The 22,883-nt window shown below is 39.3% G+C and overlaps 1 protein-coding gene across 2 annotated transcripts; it reads left to right on the forward strand.

Annotated features, from left to right (window-relative positions):
* Window positions 1-14,899: 14,899 nt before the first annotated feature.
* Window positions 14,900-21,578, forward strand: rgs18 (regulator of G protein signaling 18; the record flags this gene model as incomplete). 2 transcript variants are annotated; one of them, XM_079612654.1, is made up of 6 exons in its annotated part: window positions 14,900-15,104; window positions 15,254-15,345; window positions 16,206-16,298; window positions 16,486-16,547; window positions 18,722-18,888; window positions 21,336-21,578. In XM_079612654.1, the coding sequence occupies exons 2-6, from the start codon at window positions 15,293-15,295 to the stop codon at window positions 21,576-21,578; spliced, it is 618 nt and encodes a 205-aa protein (XP_079468780.1). In that variant the 5' UTR covers window positions 14,900-15,104; window positions 15,254-15,292. The 2 variants fall into 2 exon arrangements, with proteins under 2 accessions (XP_079468780.1, XP_079468779.1); XM_079612653.1 differs by lacking the exon at window positions 14,900-15,104 and having other exon boundaries at window positions 15,121-15,345.
* Window positions 21,579-22,883: the final 1,305 nt, after the last annotated feature.

A 22,883-nucleotide genomic window follows, 5' to 3' on the forward strand; every position in this document is an offset into this window, starting at 1 on the left:
AAAGCTATTAAAACTAATAATAATGGTAATAATACTAGTAATAATAATCCAATATTATTATTATTATTATGCAGATTTATTTATTTAAGCTGATTAACTTCAACTTACCACCATAAGTCCAATACTTATCATTAATACTAACTCATATTTACATTTTCTCATACAGCACCACAAAATGTCCAAAAATATTGACATCAACAATGTATTTTGTTCACCATGGTCTTCAGGTTTATTTATAGTGTTATATCTCTCTATATATATACAGTATACACACTATATGGACACAATTATTGGGACATCTGACGCCAACAGATACTGTAATGACATCGTATTCTAAATACATAAACAATAATATGGAGTTGGTCCCCCTTTACTGCGATAACAGCTTCCACTCTTCTGTGAAGGCTTTCCACAATATTTTGGAGTGTTTCTCTGGGAATTTTTGCCCATTCATCCAGTAGAGCGTTTGCGAGGTCAGCCACTGATGTTAGACGGTGATGTTATGATCTCCGTTCCAGTTCATCCCAATTGTGTTCTATCGGGTTGAGGTCAGGACTCTGTGCAGGCCAGACAAGTTCTTCCTCACCAAACTCTGTCTTTATGGACCTTGCTTTGGGACACAGTCATGCTGGAAAAGAAAAGGGCTCTCCTCAAACTGTTACTCACATAAAGTTGGAAGCATCCAAAATGTCTTGTTATGCTGAAGTATTAAGTTTTGCCTTCACTGGAAGCTGTACCCCTGAAAAAAAGCCCATACCACCATCCCTCCTCCACCACACTTTACAAACAACTCCATTATACTTGTTGACGTGAGGCTTGCATGCTGCTGCTCGGCCATGGAAACCCATTCCATGAAGTTTTAGTGTGGTATCAATGCCAGTGGAAGTTTGGATCTGTTTGGAATCAGAATCAGCTCTGGCGACACATCTCAGCACTCGTCGATCCCGCTCTGTGCGGTTGCCAGGAAGTTACTGTAATTAATATGTACAGTACCATTACCGTATTTCAGTTTTACAGTAACTACATGGTACTGTAATTGTGTAATACAGTGCATTACTGTAAAAACCAAGCTAATCAGTACACTACTGTAATTATTTTTATTTGTACTAAATATAAATTAGATTTCATTATTTTGATATATAATTATTTTTATTCTTATTTTACATAGTCCTACTGACATACAAATCAATTAGACAAAATGATTACAAAATATTTTTTTTTTAATTTAAAACATTTCATATATATCACAAAATAAACAGTCTGCCAATACTGGAAATTATGTGTTACATTTTTACACATTGATGGGTGAGTTTAGGGACAACGTTTTTTTGTGTTAATTTTAACTCATTCATTGTGTTAATAGTTAGGGTAAGTGAGGCATTTTTTTGCCAATCTGCAAAAATTTTTTTATCAATAGCTTTTTTTACCATGTGTTCCTATAGGTGTCTAGTAACATCTCCCAATTTATCCACGGCCAAATCCTCGGGGAAACGCCTGGAGAGGCAATCAAAGTTGGGGTGCCCAGAGGGCCTGGGTAAAAATAATAATAAAAATTGTAAAGAATTTTTTTTTACCAATATTAGCTTTTGAGATGTCTAACTATGGGTTTTTAGGGGTGCTGAATCTATCCCAGCAATTAGTTTTGAGTAAAAATGACTCCAAGTCCATAAAAAATGGTTTTATTGAGCAATAACTAAACAAAACTTCCTAAATCAGTTTTAAATTTACCAAACCTCATCCAACTCCCCTGCATCTCCCTCACTCCTGTTATCATATGGCTGGTTGATGTTCTGGCAAGAGTTACCATGACAGTTCCCACAAACAGAAATACACTTGAGTCCTTGCCGCACCTGAGAGTGTCACAGTCCCTTGCACAGTTGGAGCTGACAAACTTCAGAAGGTAGTCCGGTGCAATGGGATCTGTTGTAGGGACAGAACCTCTCGGGGAGGGCCACCTGGATCTTTCCAACATCGTAAGATGTGTCTTTAGATGTGTGGTTTGCCCTATGATGAACCAGCATAACCATAACGTCTGTGTCCTCGGCCCTCACCACAACAGAGGACTCTATTGCCTCATTTATAGAAGTGTCAGCATCATCAGAGCATTGGTGTACACTGATCCTACTTTGTATCCAGAACAGTTTTCCCATCCATCTTGGCCTGTATGGCTCTGCCAACCTCCTCTGCCTAATCGGCATTGACTGAGTCCCCGGGAGTGCTGCTGAACCCCGTCGAGAAAGATACCAGGGTCTTCCTGTCCGGTATGGAATCGAAGGGGTTGACTTCCTCCAACAATCCAACTATGGCGTTAACAGCATCATTGTCTTTCTCCATCTGGGCTGTTTACTGAGCTGAAAACTGTTCTGGATACAATGGAAAGCAAGCACAAGGTCAAGTCATTGGCAAGCCTCAGATCTGCTCCCAAAATCAATGGAGAGAAGCACCTCCGGATCACTGTGGTCTTTGACGGATACGGTAGCTCCACCAAGGACCATGACCACCTGAGACGTACAAAGAATGCATGCTGTGACATTCAGATTCATTCAGACTTAAAAAAAACATTGTTCCATGGGAAAAGTTCCTTTGACAACAAGCAAAACAAGGCCCAGCTCATTCTGCTCCTTGCTGAGACCTTCCAAAGAAGTACACTGTTGTACAGTGTACAAGAATGCTCTGATGATGCTGACACTTCTATCGTGTGTGCAGCACAAAATGAGGCAATAGAGTCCTCTGTTGAGGGCCGAGGACACAGACGATATGGTTATGCTGGTCCATCGCAGGGCAAACCACCCAGTCTTCCTCACAACATCTATAGACACATCTTACAATGTCAGAAAGATCCGGGTGGCCCTCCCGGAGAGGTTCCTTAAATACCTGGGGTCTCATTCATAAAACTGTGCGTAGAATCCTTAATAAAAGTGTACGTGCGCCCGAAAGCCAAAAATGGCGTACGTGGTTTTATAAGTCTGAAAAATATTCAGACTTATAAAACCATGCGTACGCCAGAACCTGCGCAGAATTCACTTTATAAATCCCAGTCAGTGGAAGACTGTGCACACATGCGTCTCCTCCCCGAAATAACCTTACAACTCAGTTTTACTATGCATATCCTCATCTGCATATCATTTGCATATAATTATTCATCCACGTGATAACATGTTTAACGGTACAAGACATTAGGAAAATATGAAATATGGATGTGCCGTCACATTACATTAATAAAAATGATTTAATAGCCTATCCTTGTCATGATTCTAGTCTTGTTCCATGTTTAGCATCTCCCCATTATTTTTTATGTTTATTAGTCTTCCCAGGTGTTTCCTATTAGCCACGCCCTCTTGTTATCTTGTTTAGCTTGTCTATCTCTGTATTTAAGCTCTGTGTCTACTCTAGTTTCAATCTTTGTCAGTTCTTAACGTTGTTTGTTCTGTTAAACTCTGTTGAGTATTGTTCCCGAGTCTATATTTCTGCTTCAAACTACTGTGACAACTTGCCTTGTTTTTGAATAAAGCGTTAACTTCCTTAAAGGCGGGTACTCTGTTGAAGTTTAAAACTATTGGATCTGCCCAGAGCCACTCTGGATCTGCCATAACCAATCGCTAACGTTTGGTTGTGAGTCTCGTGAGTGACGCATGTCAACTCAAACTAGCGCACAACCTCAACGTCATCGTTCTCAACCCCTCCCTCTGTTCGCTGGTTGGACCTGTAAAAAATTGATCGGAGAAAACCCAAGAATATACCGCAAGCCCAGACGTAGTACTGAAGGAAAATGAAATTAAGCGGAAGTATGTAAGAGGGCGGAGCCAGGCTAGTGAAGGGGTACCTGTTTGAGACAAATACACAGTAAGACACATGCAACAAATCATTGTGTGATGATCGTTCTCCTTCCTACAGTAGTTAACCCACCTGTGCGCTGATATTAGGACCTTCCTGGTCAGGTGGGACTGCAATGGTAGAGAGTCTTCTGCGTAATAAAATATTAAAATAATGCAAAAATATAAACTTAAGTTGTTTAGAATGCTAGATTTGGTATGAACGAATTATTGAGAGTTTTACTGCAGTGCTTACCTGGATACATTTAATCTGGTGAGACTGAACATAGAAAATGGTCCATCTTCTGATTGGTTCATTTACTGTGTAATAAATATAATGTTAGACATGATGCAAAGGTCACTTATTTAGAATCAAGACACACGGGACGTGATGGTAAGCTGTCCATTGTGCCAATGGATGGTATGCACATGAGGTTTTGCCTTGATGTTGAGAGTGGCGTGAGGGCTGTACATTTCGGGACTCATCATCAGTAGTGTACCTTTGAATCAGGGGGTGTTTCGGCCATTCAACACTAGACACACTCATCAAAGGTGGCCAGCTACACGGTGATCAAACCTGAGCTTGTGTCCCATACCCAATCATGAGAATTGCTTGGTTGTTTAAATGGCGCAACCTACGGGACTATGCGAGGTTAGGGGGCGACCTCTTCCCTGAGTCAAGCCTAGAGCTGACTGCATACCTTGTTCACCCTCTTCCTGGAGGGTTGTGAGTGACCTGGGTTCTCAAGTGGGGTATGGGGTGGATTAGTGAGTGGGTCATGTTGATGCTCTTGGAGCCCAGCAAGGGTCCTTCCGCTTAATCCATATCCACTGGCTGCTTCTTTCGGCCACTTCAGAGACTGATCTAATTGTCTGTCGCAGAGCCTGTCCATGGATGCCAAGGTTTTTCAGCAGTCTGATGGTGGAAGAAGCCACAAAACCTCTGCATCCCACTTCAAAACAATAGACTTTAGCTTTCCATCCTCATTGTTGAGCGCCTGCTGCCAGTTCTATGTAGCGCAGTTTCTTGCGCTCATATGCCTCTTCTATTGAATTCTCCCATGGGGCAGTGAGCTCTATGGTGAAAACAGACTTCAATAAAGGGGAGCAGAGTACCAAGTCTGGCCTAAGGGTGGTGGCTGCGATCTCAGGTGGAAAGATTAGTTGCTCGCCAATATCCACTAGCATCTTCCAGTCCCGGGCCATGGCTAGTTGTCCAGCATCTGGTTTGGTAGGGGGATGGTTGGGCTTTTTCTGTCCCTCTCGGATGAAGGTTGGGGCCGTGATGGTGGTTGCTCTCAGGGGCAAGAAGTTGGTGGTATTCCTCTTGCTCTCAAGAGCTGCTGCCAGACTCTTGAGGACCTGGTTGTGCCTCCAGGTGTAGCGGCCTTGTGTGAGGCTGATCTTACAACCGGTCAAGATGTGTTTGAGAGTCGCTGGAGTTAGGCAGAGGGCACAGGTTGGGTCCTCGCCACACCACTGGTGGAGGTTTTTTGGAGATGGGAGCACATCATAAGTGGCTCTGTTGATGAAGCTGATGTTGCTTGCCTCCATTTCCCAGAGCTCCCTCCAGCTGAGCTTTCTACTCTCCAGACCTTCCCACCTCATCCTTTGTCCCTGCTTGGCAAGAGAGACAGCCTTAGCGCTTCTTTCCGCCTCCTCCTGACGGCGCACCTCCTCAACCACCATTTTCTTTTTGGAAATCACCATTTGGCTTACTTGCTGTAAGGCCAAAGCCTCCTCTTCCCAACTGGGCGTGCCCTACGGTGTCGCTGTGACGTAGCTTGCTGCACCACGTCAGATGGTGTCCATTTCCGTCCAGTTAATAGGGGTGGGACAGCATTGCTATTGGTCAAGTCCAAGCGCTCGCGCTATTTCTGACAAGGGACAAACTGGTTTGCATTTTGCATGAATGCTTCAATGAGTCCAATATAGACAGCCTCGCGGTGACACGCGGTGTAAGGCAAAAATTAGGAAATGAAAAGCACAATGGAAGGGTGCCAGAGATGCCGTTACGTCAAATATAATACAGCAAGTCTCTGTATGTGGTGTTTGACGTCACAGAAAATTCCCATGATGCAATGGGAATCATAGTTTTTTACTGTAAAGAGAAATAGCAGTATAATACTGGGTGATTTAAAGTAGGTCTAAATAACTAATTACAGAAAACTCTAACAGTGTATAATATACATAATTTTTACGGGTAATTTCATACTGAAATGAAATATTATTAATTATATTATTGTTATCACTGTAAAGCTGCTTTGAAACAATCTGTATTGTAAAAAGCGTTATATACATAAAGGTGACTTGATTTGACTTGACTTTACAGCAGATATATGTAATTCTTTGAATTTCAACCATTTCAATCCTACTTCCTTGAATTCAAATTTAAATGAATGCATTGTTTTTTATTTCTGACTGAATTCAAATTCAATTCAGGATGTGGACTGGAATTTGAAAGGGATTCATGATTCGCTTTTGGATAATGCACAATCCTGAAATTGCAAAACTCACTGCAGCTGGAATGTAAATCAGGTGTCAAAGGGCATTTGAAAGTGTCAGTAGATTTATTTTCACCAGCCCTGAAGACAGGAAGTAGCTCTTCTCGTCAGCACATTTCAGTTTCAATTTCTGTCTCTCTCGCATTTCCCTTTTTTGTCAAGAGCTTATGAGAATCTGACAGCTGAAACAAATGAATCACACTTGAGTAAAAGTTTGATGTAAAAGACTGATGAACAACATCCTGAGAGGAGAGCTTCTGAATAACTCAGTCTCAAGCTACTTCATAAAAACACATTTATTATGGTAATGCACACTGACAGATTAAAATTGTTCATAGCTGAACCATACCAGTCAAATGTCAAGAAAAGAAAAGATGTTCTCTTCACTGTACATAAACTTTACTTTGCACTCTTTTCCAAATGTTAATGTGTCACTTGTCGTTCACAGCATAAATCTATTTGTTTTTCAGTTCCTCACGAAAAGCTGTTTTATGGTAATAGATGCTTTTAGCGTGTAAATCAGGAAGGTCCGACTGTGCCAAAAGCACCGCATTGTTTAATATTTGACATGAAAGAGGAACATTTGCATAGTGTAGTATTTTTACATGACAATAAAATGAAATGATGCAGTAAAACCTTTTTTTTTTTTTTTTTTTTTACAATAATTGTACCAAAGAGGGTTTAAACTCCTAACAATAATACATAAATTATATATATCAGTGGCAGGCCGTGCATTTCACACCCTAGGCCTAGGTGATGTCCAACCTGAATGAATAACTTTTAGTAGTGTATTAGCGCACGCACATACTCTCTATAATTGTTGTGAAATTCCTGTTTTTATTTTGCAACGACAGTTATAGGGTTAATGCGGTGAGTTCGGGAAAGGCCGGGTAGAGAGAAACGAGCGAGTGAGTTCGGCTTTTGTGTTAGTGTACAGTGGTTCTTGCGTTCCGATTATAAGTTCAGAAACAGACCCTCCCTTGTCTTGTCCTTCAATGGTTACAATAGTATTAATGTTTGAAAAAATAAGTTGTTTCGATCATAAATTTACAAGAAAATTTAGGAAGAAAATCATATTCACCACGGACAAAAACGGGGGCCAAAACGCATTATACTCTCCAAAACTACTGATTATTTTTTTACACAAAATCCGTCCTAATTTCTTTCCTCAAAAAGACTTAAATTACCTGGTTGTACATGTTGTGTGCGTTTCAGTCCCAACAACCTTTTCTATCGCCATCGAGGCTAATGTGCTGAAAGTCGAGTTTGTCCCGTCGTATTTCTGGCATAAGTTTTAATTCGCTTTAGTGCTGAGACTAGTGTCTGCTCGACAGAAGCAGTAAACAGGGAAAACACCGAAAAACATGACGATGTGTAACGTTACAGCTGACACAAGCTCTCACACAGATTTTTGAACGATATCAATGAGATCAGCGGGACTTTTGCGTTCAAAATGAGGCCATCTTAAGTGAGATTCCAATCCGAAGGGAGCGAACATGTTCAGTTCGAAGGGCACTGCGCACGGCATAGGGAATAAGGGAACATCGATACATCACTTCACAGTAAGTAGAGACCGATGATCACCCAACTGTCATTGCACGCACCTCGTCATCACCAGTCAGAACGGTGCACTATACGGCTGTGCTCGGGCAGCCCAGATACAACATTGTTTCGGCCCAGATCCGGCCCACATCTGGCACTTGTGGAATGCGGATCTGGCCCACATGCAGCGTGGAATGATGGCACATGGGCGGACCGCTCCTGTTTGCCAGATCTGGGCCACAAGCAGACCATAGCAATGCCACATGTCAGTCAAGAGTAAAGAAATAAACCAGAACAGGACCTTATCTGAGCCACAAAGTTTGTGTATATTAAATATGGAGTTATTTCAGCATTAATAAGCCTGTTAACAAGCAGAATCACTGAAGGAAAGAAGAGAACAGAAAAAGAGACGAGCAGAAACACAAGAACTACAACTGACTTCAGCCACAGCCTTCGATGAAATCCACTGAAGAGAAAATAAGACATTAAATCTGTGAAGATCTCAGCAGAGGAGGAATAAACAACTCCACAAACAGCATTTCCAGCTTCACTTATTACTAACCAGACTGACTTTATTTCTGTCAGATGTCTACAGAAGTTCTTATTGAGAATTAATAGAGGTTTAACTCAGGTGTGTTTCATTTGAAGTCACCATAACAGTGATTAGTGTTTCCATTAGTTGAGCTCTTAACTCTTATTATATCTTACGTCGTTTTGGCCGCTGTGACAGTGTGTTTGTCAAACAAATTTGCAGCAGCAAAGAAAGCTTAAGTGAAACGAGATCAGGTGATGATGGTTACCTGTTGATGGTTTTATAATCATCATGAAATAACCTCTGATGTCTCTAGAATCTAACAATTGTGTTGATCCATAAATATTTTCAAATCACAAACCCTGTGTAACTGCAGCATGAGTTCCAGCAATGCAATAACAGTCCGTTTATATCTTATAACAAACATGAGATCAAAAAACAAGCTTATGTTGACACACACAGATATCAACAATCAGCGTATGAATCTCAACAATGGTGACAATCACAAATATTTAGATGATTAATTCAGAACAGCACTGAAAAGCTACTAATTCACAACAAAAACAACAGCAAAAAATAAAAGCAAATATTTAGAATTAAACAAAATAATAGGACAATTCAGCAATGTTGCAATGCATGCTGGGAGTTTTGTACTATGCTGGTACCCAGCATGCATTGCAGCAAGGTACTTTTGATTGTCACCATTGTTGAGATTCATACGCTGATTGTTGATGTCTGTGTGTGTCATCATAAACTGACTTTTTCGTGCTAATTTTTTGTTAAAGTCTTCTAGCTGATTGTTATAATATTGCTGCAGTAACACAGGGTTTAGATGTGAAAATATTTATGCCACAACACAATTGTTAGATTCCAAAGACATCAGTGAAACAGGTTATTTCATGATGATTATAAAAACATCAACAGGTAACCATCACCTGATCTCGTTTTACTTTATTTTTCTTTGCTGCTGCAAATGTGTTTGACAAACACACTGTCACAGCGGCCAAAACAACAAAAGATATAATAAGAGACAACTAATGGAAACACTAATCACTGTTATGGTGACTTCAAATGAAACTGAGTTAAACCTCTGTTAATTCTCAATAAGAACTTCTGTAGACATCTGACAGAAATAAAGTCAGTCTGGTTAGTAATAAGTTAAGCTGGAAATGCTGTTTGTGGAGTTGTTTATTCCTCCTCTGCTGAGATCTTCACAGATTTAATGTCTTATTTTCTCTTCAGTGGATTTCATCTAAGGCTGTGGCTGAAGTCAGTTGTAGTTCTTGTGTTTCTGCTCGTCTCTTTTTCTTATTAATGCTGAAATAACATATTTAATATACACAAAATGTGTGGCTCAGATAAGGTCCTGTTCTGGTTTATTTCTTTGCTCTGGGCTGACATGTGGCATTGCTATGGTCTGCTTGTGGCCCAGATCTGGCAAACAGGAGCGGTCCGCCCAAGTGCCATCATTCCACGCTGCATGTGGGCCAGATCCGCATTCCACAAGTGCCAGATGTGGGCCGGATCTGGGCCGAAACAATGTTGCTATCTGGAAGGCGCACGAGACCGCTATGCAATTATATGACCATTGATTAAAAACACATACAGTATATACATAGTTAACCAAATAAAATTTTATTTTCATATTGCATGACAGTTACAGCAGGGCTTCAATTCTGTTAATATTCAAGTAATATTAGCAATAGTCAATTAACGTGTATAATAAACATACGTTTTTCATTATATAGTACTCATGTTTTTTTTTATTATATAGTGTACATATTTTAAATGTGATAGTAAATAAAAATTAAAATATGAATGTAGACCTATATATTTATGTTATAATAATAATCTGCGCGACCCCATCGTTGACTTTCTTTGATGACGTTTGCAGGGCGTTCCAAATCAGCGGTTATTGTCAGTGAAGTCCACTTCAACTGATATACCGTGCTCGGGGAGTAGGGAGCAGTGAACACTACGTAGGGACCCTGTCGAATGGAACACATGCCTGCTAGATGGCCCTGGTGCAGTCAACTCGAAATCTGATTGGCTGATTAAATCTGACAGATTATCTGATTGGTTAAAGCAACAGTTTCATTGCCATTCATTTAAGCTACAGGTGCCCGCACTATCGATTCTGAAGACCTTGAAGCAGATATATTTGACCCTGGCAACACATGATGGCTGAAATATAATTGAATAAAAAGAGCTAAAAAAATAAATACACTACTAGAAGCAGCGCAACCAAGAGAAAAGCTATGAAATTAAGAGAATGGACTATTGGGAATAATTTAATACTTCATAAAAATATATATATTAAAGTACAAGTGAGTGATTCTGATAGTGTTTAGGCCAGCAGAGAAGGCCTTGCTGGCCCTGCCAGCTCACCACTGATATAGCCTATATATATATATATTATGATTTATTCTTTGAAATCTATTGCAAAATATACAATAAATGGTCAAAACAATAATTTTACCAAAGAGGGTTTAAACTCCTAACAATAAAATAGATAAATACATTATATAAATGTAAAATTTATATACGAAAAATTTGAATATTGTGAAAAGGTTTTCATAAGCTATAAGCCATAATCATCGAAATAATAACAAATAAAGGCTTGAAATATCTCACTTTGCATGTATATATATATTGAGTGTATATAATATATTAGTTTCACCTTTTAAGTTGAATTACTGAAATAAATAAACTTTGGATGTTAGACACATGGCGCTTCTCCACCTTCTACATGAGGATCCCCACAGGTGCTCAATAGGGTTCAGGTCTGGAGACATACTTGGCCACTCCATCACCTTCAGCTTCCTCAGCAAGGCAGTTGTCATCTTGGCGGTGTGTTTTTGGGTCATGTCACCATACATGTTTCCCTCAATGAAGCCCAGCTCCCCAGTACCAGCAGCACTCATGCTGACCATGATGCTACCGCCACCATGCTCGACTGTAGGTGAGACACTATTTTCTTGGTACACCAGGGCGTCGCCACACATGCTGGACACCATCTGAGCCAAACAACTTTATCTTAGTCTCATCAGGCCACAGGACATGGTTCCAGTAATTCATGCTCTTAGACAGGTTGTCTTCAGCAAACTGTTTTCAGGCCTTCTTGTGAGCCAGCTTCAGAAGAGGCTTCCTTCTGGGACGACGGCCATGCAAACCGACTTGTTGCAATGTGCGGTGTATGGTCTGAGCACTGACAAGCTGATCTTCCGCTTCTGCAACCTCTAAAGCAATGCTGGCAGCACTCATGCGTCTTTTTGAAGCCAACTTCTGCACATGACGCACAGCACGAGGACTCAACTTCTTTGATTGACCCGTGTGAGGCCTGTTACTAGTGGAAACCATCTTGGAAAACCTCTGTATGACCCTGGCCTGTACTCTAACTCAGTTTCAGGGTGTTACCAATGTTCTTTTAGCCTAGGTCATATTTGTGGAGAGCAACAATTCTAATTCTCAAATCCTTAGAGAGTTCTTTGCCATGTTAAACATCCAGTGGTCAGTATGAGAGAATTGCACTCGAACTCAAATTTTAACTGCTCTAATTCAAATTCGTAAGGTCCAGTCAAGCAGACAAAAACATGAACATGATGAATAGGACTTGTGGCTTTGGTTAAATGACATACAGCTATTATCACAATAATGGCTGTATGTTGAGTTATTTTCAGAGGACAGTAAATATAAACTGCTATACAAGCAGCACATTGACTAATCTAAAATATCTAAAAAGTTTCCTTTCTAAAGTATTGTCCCTTGACTAGATATACTAAAATGTTTGCTGAAATGTGAGGGGTGTACTCACTTTTGTGAGATACTGTATATATAATTATTATTATCTATTGCACAATAAATGGTCAAAACATTTCTAGTTTAGCTTATATATTATATTTTCAATCTAAATATATTTATATTGACCCAAATATATTAAAAAAATAAACACATACATTTACCTAAAAATGAAGATTTGAAGAAAGAAATGTCTTGCATTTTGAAGTACATTTTGGTATTTAAATAAAATATATTTTCAGTTTGAGCTGCACTGTTTACAACGTATATGTTATTTGCCAAATATTTTTACGAATGGGCTGGCCTAGTCTGGAAGCAACTAAAGATAGTTACAGTTGTCAACAAGCAAGAAGTGTTTAATTCTGCTCATGCGTGAATGGTTGATATGCAAATTAAAACATTTTACTAACCACTGCCCAGAGCCTTTAAGTGATCCACTTGAGATCCTGCCCTCAAAAGGACACTGAGGATTGTGTGGTTTTGTCAGTGTGCCTCTACGGCGGTTGATTAAATGAAGATGTCACCCTTGTCTCTGTCTGAGGACATTTCTATTCCCTCCTCTCATTTATTGAGCTGAAATGGATTTGTCCATCATTATAATGGCTCTGCAGAAGCAACAGCCACAGTAGGTATATGGAGGGTGTCTTTCTCTTCAGCTTCTTTGATCCTTTAAAGCTGCAGTCCGTAACTTTTTTGGGTTCAAAATTATCCAAAATAAGTTTTTGAGTAAGTTACCAGCCAATGTTCCTTAGCTCGATTCAAAACGGTAAGCTTGTTATAATGTTTTTTTTTCCAGTGGTACTGGTGGATTTCCATGGGAAATTCGAGCATGTCTTTGAGTCATTACGTCACATCTGTACACATAAAGAAGGAGTCTCGGCTAGTAAGCTATATTGCGTGTGAAGATGTTGGAGGTGGAGATTTATAGCCTTATCTCACAGCACTTGAAAATTAAACTTATTAATTTGATGGCGGATCCAGAAAGGTTCAAACGACAACCACCAGTGACAACTGGAGATTCACCCGATGTAAAATGCAAAAGACTTTGGACTTCGGAGTGGCTACAGAAAAAAAGAGGCTGCAACCGGCACAGGTGAAAACAAGGATAAATATCGGAAGGGCATTAAATGTAGTCACGCAATGCTGATGTTGTTAACATTAACAATTTGAGAACAAAGTATAATTTGCACGGTTTGACGTGATACGCAATCGTTAGATTAAATCAGCACGATTTACTGCAATTCTTTTTCCCTTTAGTTGGTCAGAACATGAATGTTACTTTTGAATGATGACATTTTCCGGTGAAAATTCTTATGTTGGTTATACTTCCAAAAAGTATAATCTGTGATTGCGAATGATCGCCACGCCGGTGCAGTGACTGACAGCCGCACATTCTCCTCAAAGCATTGGATTCATCCGCACTGTGCCGTGCCGAGGCACAACCCACGTACAGTTGATAATTCACAAATTACTACAATTGCAGATTTCGACCAGAGATGGCGACAAAGAGGAAAAACGACGGTGTGCAGCTTTAACTAACACTACTTCTTTTTTTTTTTTAAAGGTGTAGAAACAATACTCACTCATATTTTGGTACATTTCAACAATATAACAAAGAAATTTGTGCAATTTAAGTAGATAAAACTGAGATAGCATTTACTTGTAAAAACTTACACCAATAATCTTTGTTTTATTTACAAATTGGGAACAAATAATTTTTACAGTGTAGAGTTAATTTCAGCTTACTCTAAAGTCTGAGCCCTCAGCTGTAATTTTCCATTCATCTATCCATCGAAAAACATGGCCTGGTCTGATGAGTCTCGATTTCTGCTACAAACATTCAGATGGTTGGGTCAGAAATTGCCATAAACAACATGAAAGCATGGATCCATCCTGCCTTGTATCATCGGTTCAGCTGGTGCTGCTGGTGTTGGTTTAATGGTGTGGAGGATATTTTCTTGGCACACTTTGGGAGGTCCCTCAGTACCAATTGACCATTGTTTAAACACCACAGCCTTCCTGAGTATTGTTGCTGACCATCTCCATCTCTTTATGACCACAGTGTTTCCATTTTCTGATGGCCACTTCCAGCAGGATAACACACACGTCACAAAGCTCAAATAATCTCAAACTGGTTTATTGAACATGACATTGAGTCATTTAACTCTCCACAGTCACCAGATCTCAATCCAATAGAGCATTTTTGGGATGTGGAGGAACGGGAGATTCTCATCATGGATGTGCAGCCGACAAATCTGCAGCAACTGAGTGATGCTTTCATGTCAACAATGTTTCCAGCACCTTGTTGAATCTGTGCCACAAAGAATTAAGGCAGTTCTTAGGATCCAACCCTGGTGGTCGGTGAGTGTATAAGCATATCATGATAATTGTATCACGATTTTTTCCCCCTGGGATTTTACCATTTGAAAGTAATATATGTGATATCATTAAGACAAGTATTATTAATAATGAGTCACATTTGACTACTTTTGCAACTAACATGAATATAATGCTTTTCTAAGATCCGGAAAAATGGCTTTAACTTAGATTGTTTTCAGACATATTATTAGAAAATAAATGTAGTACTAGACCAATCCTTGTGTCTGCAATAGATAGGCAGTATATAAGCTGTGAATAATGACGGTTGTGATGAAGTATGCTGATTTATTACAAATCCTAAAACAGCCCTCGGTGTCTTCAGTCCTCCCCCTATACATCGGAGACGTCGCACTGACCACATGTTGACACAGCCCACCGTCCTGCTGTGGCTTAGAACATAAGTAACTTTACCAAAGCATCCTGAAAATAAACATAAAACAATACATACACTTTAGATGGATATACTACAGGAAGGAAACTCGAGAGATATTACAGTAAACTGCGTGTAGTTTCCCTGACAGGAAGTCATCTTGACAGGTATGGGAAATGACCTCTTAACACACTTAACGCACAAATATGAGCTTCAGTTTTTGGTAGTTTACACTAAACTGAGGACCTGCTGTGTTGATCTGTGAGTGTCAACTAGAGGGAAGAGCATGAAGATTTTTGTGTTTCTGTTTCCTCAGTTCAACTTCTCGGCCCCCAAGGAGGAAGCATATTTCAAAATGCTCAGTGAGGACGAGCTGCTTGCCTGCGGAATGAAAGAGACCCACTCCAGGTACAGTTTTTTCCCCGCTACACTTTTCTCAAATTAACACCGAAAGCATTGGAAGGCAGAGATGTTCTCTTGCACATTCGCCCTCTGGGGTTTTTGGAACATTCTTTTAGCAAGTACATTGAAATTAAGTTTCTCTTCGTTGTGTGTGACTTCCTTTATTTCTGGAGCTCATCGTTGTGAGCAAACACAAATCTATTTGTCTTTTATTATTGTAATTTCGCCCTTTTGGGATGCAGTAAAACAACATTTGATTCACTTCAGTGTTTAAAAAAGGCGAGAGAATATCGTCCTATATGTAGATCAGTGCAAAATGCACCTCTTGTTGCGTCTACTTCACATGTTGGACTTATGTACCTCGTTTTATAATTATATATTATATTAAGAAATATTTGCGGTAATATCTGAACCACAGCTCTGTCTAAAACCTTTTTTACATGTTAAAAACATGTTAAAGTCAGAACCAACAGTAAAAATGCTATAACTAGAAATGCATGTAAAGCCATATGAGTCATGTATAAAAGCAATACACATTTTGTTTGTGTGTTGTATGTTTTGAGAGAACTCTTATTTACTCTTTTATTTTAAGTTTTTTGATCAGACCGACTTTTGTGCTATAGCCAGCACTGTGGTAACACTTCCCCTTATAGTTGTCATGTGTTGGCACGAATCTTCGTTTAGCATGTTCCTGGTGGAAGTAACACATGCGGTGTCTGATTGCATATGTAAACATGTATGCACAATGCAATATGATACCTTTGCCTAATTCACTAATACTTCCTAACATCATGAGTTTGGGTTTGTCGTAGACAGACAGACTAGATAGAGATGACACACAGATATTTAGCTTTCTCTCTTTGCAGGAATAAAAAAAGTCGACTCAGTCTTCTTCTGACAAAGTCTGGGTCACATGAAAATGTCAGTCCTGAGAAGAAGGCACCGGCTAAACCTAACCAGTAAGCCTTTCTGATGTTTACACACTGATTCAGTATTTTCATTAATCAAGGAATTGTGGAGTCGTCGCTGAACTTCAGTATCGAAGTGTCACTCAGATAGGATGATTCAGATGTATCAATGTGACACTACTCATGATGAAGCACTTTTCTTTCACTAAAACACTTTACTAATTTGTGATTTTAACAGCATTGCACCGGACATGGCTTTGAGGTGGAGTGATTCATTTGAGGAGTTGCTGAGTCACTCAGGTATGATCACCTCATATTAGCATTATACTGTAGTTAGCATATTAAATGCTTCAGTGTCATACTGTGTTAAAGAAGAAGTAAAGTAAAGTAGTGTGCATCCCATTGTAACCACATTATGCGAAAACCTGCTTGTGACAACATACAGTAGTGTTATTTGTAGTTTCCATGCAACACACACACACGCAATGTTTTATTTGTGCCACCTAGAATGTGTTTTGTCTGTGTGTGGGTGTGCATGTCTATGTCTACGACAATAGTTGTATGATAATACTAATTGGACAGTTGGACACTGAAAAGATGTGGAGATTTAATCTTATTAATACCAAGTTCTGTCATGAAACTCTGGTGCAGACTGATAGGTCCTCAATTTGGTAGCGATCGCGTCGTCCTCTACGCAGCGTAGATGATTGGTTGCTGTTGCATCAGCGGCCAATGAGCTGCGGCTCAACATTCAAATACTGGTAGTGTTTCTGTTAGCAGTCTGAAGGGTAACACTTTAGTTTAGGGTCCAATTCTTACTATTAACCAGTTTCTTATTAGCATTCATATTAAATATTGTCTGTTTATCAGTACTTATAAAGCACATATTAATGCCTTATTCTGCATGATCATATTCTACATCCTTAATCCAATACCTCACGCGCGTGATCATAGGTAACTAAACCTATGCGCGTGAACTCGACAATCGACTACTTTGGACTTCGACCGAAAACAGGATGTAAATACAGGTTTGTGCGCTGGCTGAAATAACATCATTTTTATTCATATCTTTCACATATACTGCAGTCAGATTCACTCGTGTTCACTCTGAAGTTATCATCTAACATGGCTGGGCACTTGTAATGAAACATTAGGATGTTAAGAGGCTAAAAAAAGGTTTAAAACAACTTGCCCCATTGAAGTCAACAGGGTGCAAATTTTAAAAAGAGGATAACACGGTGTAGGCAACACCGATTTTTGTCGTTGTTCTCTGTATTGACAGCACTCCAAATTTACAAAAAAATTAGCTCAATGTTAAAATTGACCGGAGTTCTCCTTTAAGAACGCAAACTTTTGTTGAATTTCTGAGACATCTACAGACGCAAATAGACAAAGTGTAGTAAGATAAATACCTAAATGTGTATTTTGGATTTTTTTTCACCACAAGTCTGAAAGAAGACATGTTATTGAAGACAAATATCCCAAAATCTCAAAATTGACCAGTGAAAAAAAAACAATGTTTTTGCCTGCCGTGTCTCGCCTTAACAACCACTTTTCTAACTATTAATAACCATTAATTAGGAGTTTATTGAGGCAAAAGTCATAGTTAATAGTTAGTTAATTGTGAGAATTGGACCCTAGTCTAAAGTTTGACCGCCTGCAGTGAGCTTTCAGAAACCCTCCACCTTCCCCAGCTCCACTTGTATAGATTTGCTATGGGGGGTTATTTCATGTATGTTATATGTGCAGCAGCATGTCTTACTTGCTTACAGCAATGAATGTATTGGCTGTAGCAAGACTCGGTACTTGCTCTGCAGCAGCAGCAGCGTAGCAGATCTATTCCGCCAAGACCAAATACATTAACATTGCAATATCCATTACAGTTAACATGCCAATCTCTCATGACAGAACTGCAGTTGGTGAATTTATGAGAAGAACTTTCAAGGGCTGTCAGCGAATTTACCATTATTCAAAATTTTGCAATCACTGCAACCACAATTTTGCTGTATTGTCAGGGTAATGTGACACCGATATTTCTGGAAAATCATGTCGAATACCAAAAAATGTCATATGTGACATTTGAGATTCGGTGCGAATTCTGAGCCAATTAAACAAAAATACATGAATGTTGTAGTATTTTGGAGGCCTCCAAAATTACAGTGAAAAGCAAAGAGGCATTACTATTACAGTTATTTTCTTCTTGTGTTTTGTGCTCTTTGGCTTGTACTGTAGGTTGCAAATGTAACAACTGTAGGATGAACTTGAAAAGGCAGTTCAATGGTTATAACACGGGTGGCCGACGTCGGTCTGACGTTGGCCACCCCTGAGTTATAAGAAGAAACAGCAACTTAACACTTTGGTTTGTGACACTTTATTTCGGTAGTCCATTTGCGTGCGTACGCGCGTGTGTGTGTGTGTGTGTGTATAAGTATAATCATACATTTAGCAATTAATATATTTGCATCTTGTTTCAGATGGGGTTGAAGTCTTTACGCGATTCCTGCGCACTGAGTTCAGCGAGGAGAACATTGAGTTTTGGTTAGCCTGTGAAGACTTCAAAACCACTGAGTCTGCAACCAAACTGCAGACTAAAGCCAAACAGATACACGCCATTTTCATCGATAAAGAAGCCCCCAAAGAGGTATGCACACATTGCCATCATGAACAGTACGGACTTTATTCGGAGTGGACACCATATTTAATTTTGCACAAATGAAAAAGAGGTTGTGAAGGATAAACAGTCATTTCAGTGGGTTGTACATGTACTGTACCTGTGCACTTTGTCCAGCTGTAGAATTATTGAAAATACAATTCCGAAAATTACTAGCGGACAAAAAAAATGAGAATCCCATGTCATAACAAACTTTTTTACTTCTGTGGAACACAAAATTAGATTTTTTTTTAGTTTTTAGTTTTTTGAAGAACTTCCTGGTCCCTCTTTTCTATACACTCTTTACTGGAATCAATGGTTCCATGAAGAACCTTTAACATCCGTGGAACCTTTCCATTCCACAAAAGGTTCTTTATAGTGGAAAAAGGTTCCTTAGATTATCCAAATCTCTGTTGGGGGACCAACAAAATAAAGTGTTATCAAATATTAAGCAGACAGTCTACTAATCCTCTAATGACAGTTAGTTGACATGTAGCTGCAAAGTTACTTACAGTTAGAAGAATGTCTAAAGTGGACTATCGAAATAAAGTGTTACCTAAAATGTTCTTCACACTGAGAAGAAATGGTTCTTTTTAGAGCCAATGTTCTTTGGGGAACCAACAAATGGTTCTTCCATGGCATCACTGTGAAAACTCCCTTTTGGAAACTTTATACTTGTGTACAATTAAAATAAATGGAGAATGTACTGTTCAAGCTTCAGAAAGCACCACAAAAGTATCATAACAGTGCAACAATGCAACTTGTCCACGATGTTCCAATTCTTCTAGAAATTTCTTTTTTGAGTCAACTTATTTAAGACACTACAACACATTTATCAGACCCCACAAAAATTAAACCAATGCCATTTTGGAAAACACCTTCTTGCTGGCGACGAACGGCAATACGTTGCTGTTAGCAGCGCTTTGGGTAACCTCAATGGGGGGTCATAAAAAAACAAAACAACGCTCTGTTAAATGATATCTGCGGTGTGGTGCATCGCTGCATCAGAGACCTACCATTGTGTTTGTGCAAAGGCCATTGTCGGCCCCCGGCCGCATGACTGGGGGCAGATATGCGATCGTGTGGTTTTCCTGCTTTTGGCTGCAAACTCCCCCTCAGACACCCACACAGCTGAGAAAATAGACTCTGAAAAACCGAGAAGTGAAAATGAGGCAGTGGGACCACTCGCTCTTGTCTGACCAAAGTGACAGCGAATAAACAACTGAGAGACTGAAATGTAGCACGGCTGAAAGCCAACTTTTTCTTATCAGTGCTGGGAAAGGAAAACCTTAATATTGTATCATAAATGAGGAGCAGTGCCTGCATAAAATTAGCTTCTAACGCCCTATATTAAGATCTGAGAGAATTCACCACGGCAGAAGTACTGTTCAACACACACGTGTGTTAGTCTGATGTAGTACTTTTGGAGAAATGCTTTTTAAGAAGTAACTGTGGCCTAGACAAAGAGAGGAGAATGAGTCAGTGGAACTGCTGTGGTCAGAAAAGAATAACAAATGAAGCAGACACACTGTACAATGGAGAGTCTGAGACTACTGATTAAAATGCTTCTTTTTTCTTTAACATTTGGCATAAATTATATCATCAGCACAACAGTATTTAAGTGTCCTATAAATTAAAAATGTGCATAAAGAGTGTCTTATTTGATTTTGCCATGGGGTCAATGACATTCCACTCTTATTTTGGGCTGATCTGTTAATTTATCAAAATAAAATACAAACACTAACAACGCATATCATAATTTGACATTTTTAGGCAAATCTAGTTCAGGCTGTAAACTGTCATTGTCCACTCCCAAAAATCCAATCATATTATAAATTAATAATTTGAATAACTTGTGATTTGTATATAAATTGTTTTCTTTTATATAAATATATAACATTGATAAAATATTTAATCTGACATTATTGCTTTTATTATTATTACTAATGATATCTTATGACTAAGATAATGTCACCGTTTTTTTATTTTTAGTCATTAAACTGAAAATATATTTTGTAAAGATTTTTCAGCAGATTTTTCAGAATTGTGCCTTCAAAAAAAATCACAAATAAGTTACTTAGAAAGAAATGCATATTTGTCTATATCTTTTCTTTTTTTCTTTAGTTTGTTTTTAAAATACTAAAACTTTGTCTGTTTCCAGGTTTAGTTTTTTTTTTTTGTAATCCAGATTTTCAGTGTTACAGTATACTTTTTTTTCACAACTTAAAAGATAAAGTCCTTACGTAAAAGGACTGAAAGGCAAAACACTTAGAAACTCCTGCTCGTAGAATTTTCATAAAGCAGAAGAAAACACAGATCCGCCATATGGTGAAATCAGTTGCCCCACAAAAATTATTGCATAACTCCAAATATGTCTTTCATCACAGTACAGAATTTTAGATGGCCGCATGTTTTACATTTCGCACTTTACCCCTCAGATCAACATCGACCACTCAACCAAGGCCGCCATTGAGAAGAACATCCTCCAGCTGACTAGGTCCTGCTTTAATGTAGCACAAGATAAAATCTACAGCTTGATGAAAAGAGACTGCTACCCACGATTCCTCACCTCCGACATCTACTTGACCCTGACCAAGAGGACAGGCCCACCAGCTATGACCAGGAGAAGGTCCCGCTCCTTCGTTTTCAATGAGCGCCCCGACGGCACAGCGGCCTGGTAGATTTGTACTGTAATGCTAGTTTTTTGTTGTATATTGTCAATAGAACTTGATCAAGTGACACCTTATAGCTATTTATTAACATTAGTTCCTATGGGCTGGTATTTAAATACTAATCATTCTGTTATGATTGTGAAACTTTTGGTTCTGCTTGAAAGATGTCATGCCATGCTTAATTTAATCTACATGTTTAAAATGCCTAAATATTGTAAATATCTGTTTAATGATAACGGTCTGTTTAATAAACTGTAAATAAATGTCATCTAATTATAGGCCTACAACCAATTGTGTCACACTCAACGACAGTAAAGAAGAGCAAATTTAAAACATTGAAAAATAAAACCATATTTTAGAGGAAAATGTGAGGTGGAACTCCATGAAGTTTGATCACGTTGCCAGACTTTAGATGATCAACTTTAAATCTGGTCCAATAGAGTGCAACAGTCGGGTTTTGGAAGTAAAAACTGATTTTGATTTTGAACAAGAGTTTATAACCCTTTAAAGACAGACATACTGTGAGCTACAAGTTTGTTAATCCATTGTATTTGTATCTGCTGAACACGTCAGCCCACACTATTTCAGCATATTTTTAAAATAATCATGTTTAACAGTGGAATTCCTGCACTGTAAAAAATTATTGTTGGTTTAACTTAAAACTTCTCCGGTTACTTAACTGTAACCTTGTTCCCTGAGAAAGCGGAACGAGATGCTGCGCTGCTTAGCGCATTGGGAACGTCTTTAATCGTGACCTGCTGTGAATATAGTGTGTAAACACGTCGATGAAATCGACCGGAAGTAATATAGCCTCGGTCGGTGACGTCAACGGCGCGCACCCGCGACGCGAGGCTATAATTAGATGAGCCGCAGGTGCATCGTCAGGATATTTTGTCTGAAGAGCAGTCCTGGGACATCATCAGCACGGCAAAGTAGCGCAGCATCTCGTTCCGCTTTCTCAGGGAACAAGGTTACAGTTAAGTAACCGGAGAAGTTCCCTTTCGAAAGCTACAATCGATGCTGCGCTGCTTAGCGCATTGGGAACGAGAATACCCACGCCGCCGTGCTTGAAGGTGTCTGGACTCCCTACGGCTGTGTAGGTGTGCTCACAAGAAACGTAGGAAAGCCCTAGACATTAGCTTGCGATGTCGACTCAAGGACGTGAGAGCCCGGAGTGGTATGAACATCCAAACTATAAAATCTTATGAATGTGTGCGGAGAGGACCAGCCTGCCGCATCACAAACAAACTGCAAGGGGGCACCTCTTGCCAAGGCAGCAGAGGAGGCGACCCCTCTGGTGGAGTGAGCCCTTAG

Source organism: Phoxinus phoxinus, assembly GCF_949152265.1.
Source record: "Phoxinus phoxinus genome assembly, chromosome: 5".
Taxonomy (NCBI): Eukaryota; Metazoa; Chordata; class Actinopteri; order Cypriniformes; family Leuciscidae; genus Phoxinus; species Phoxinus phoxinus.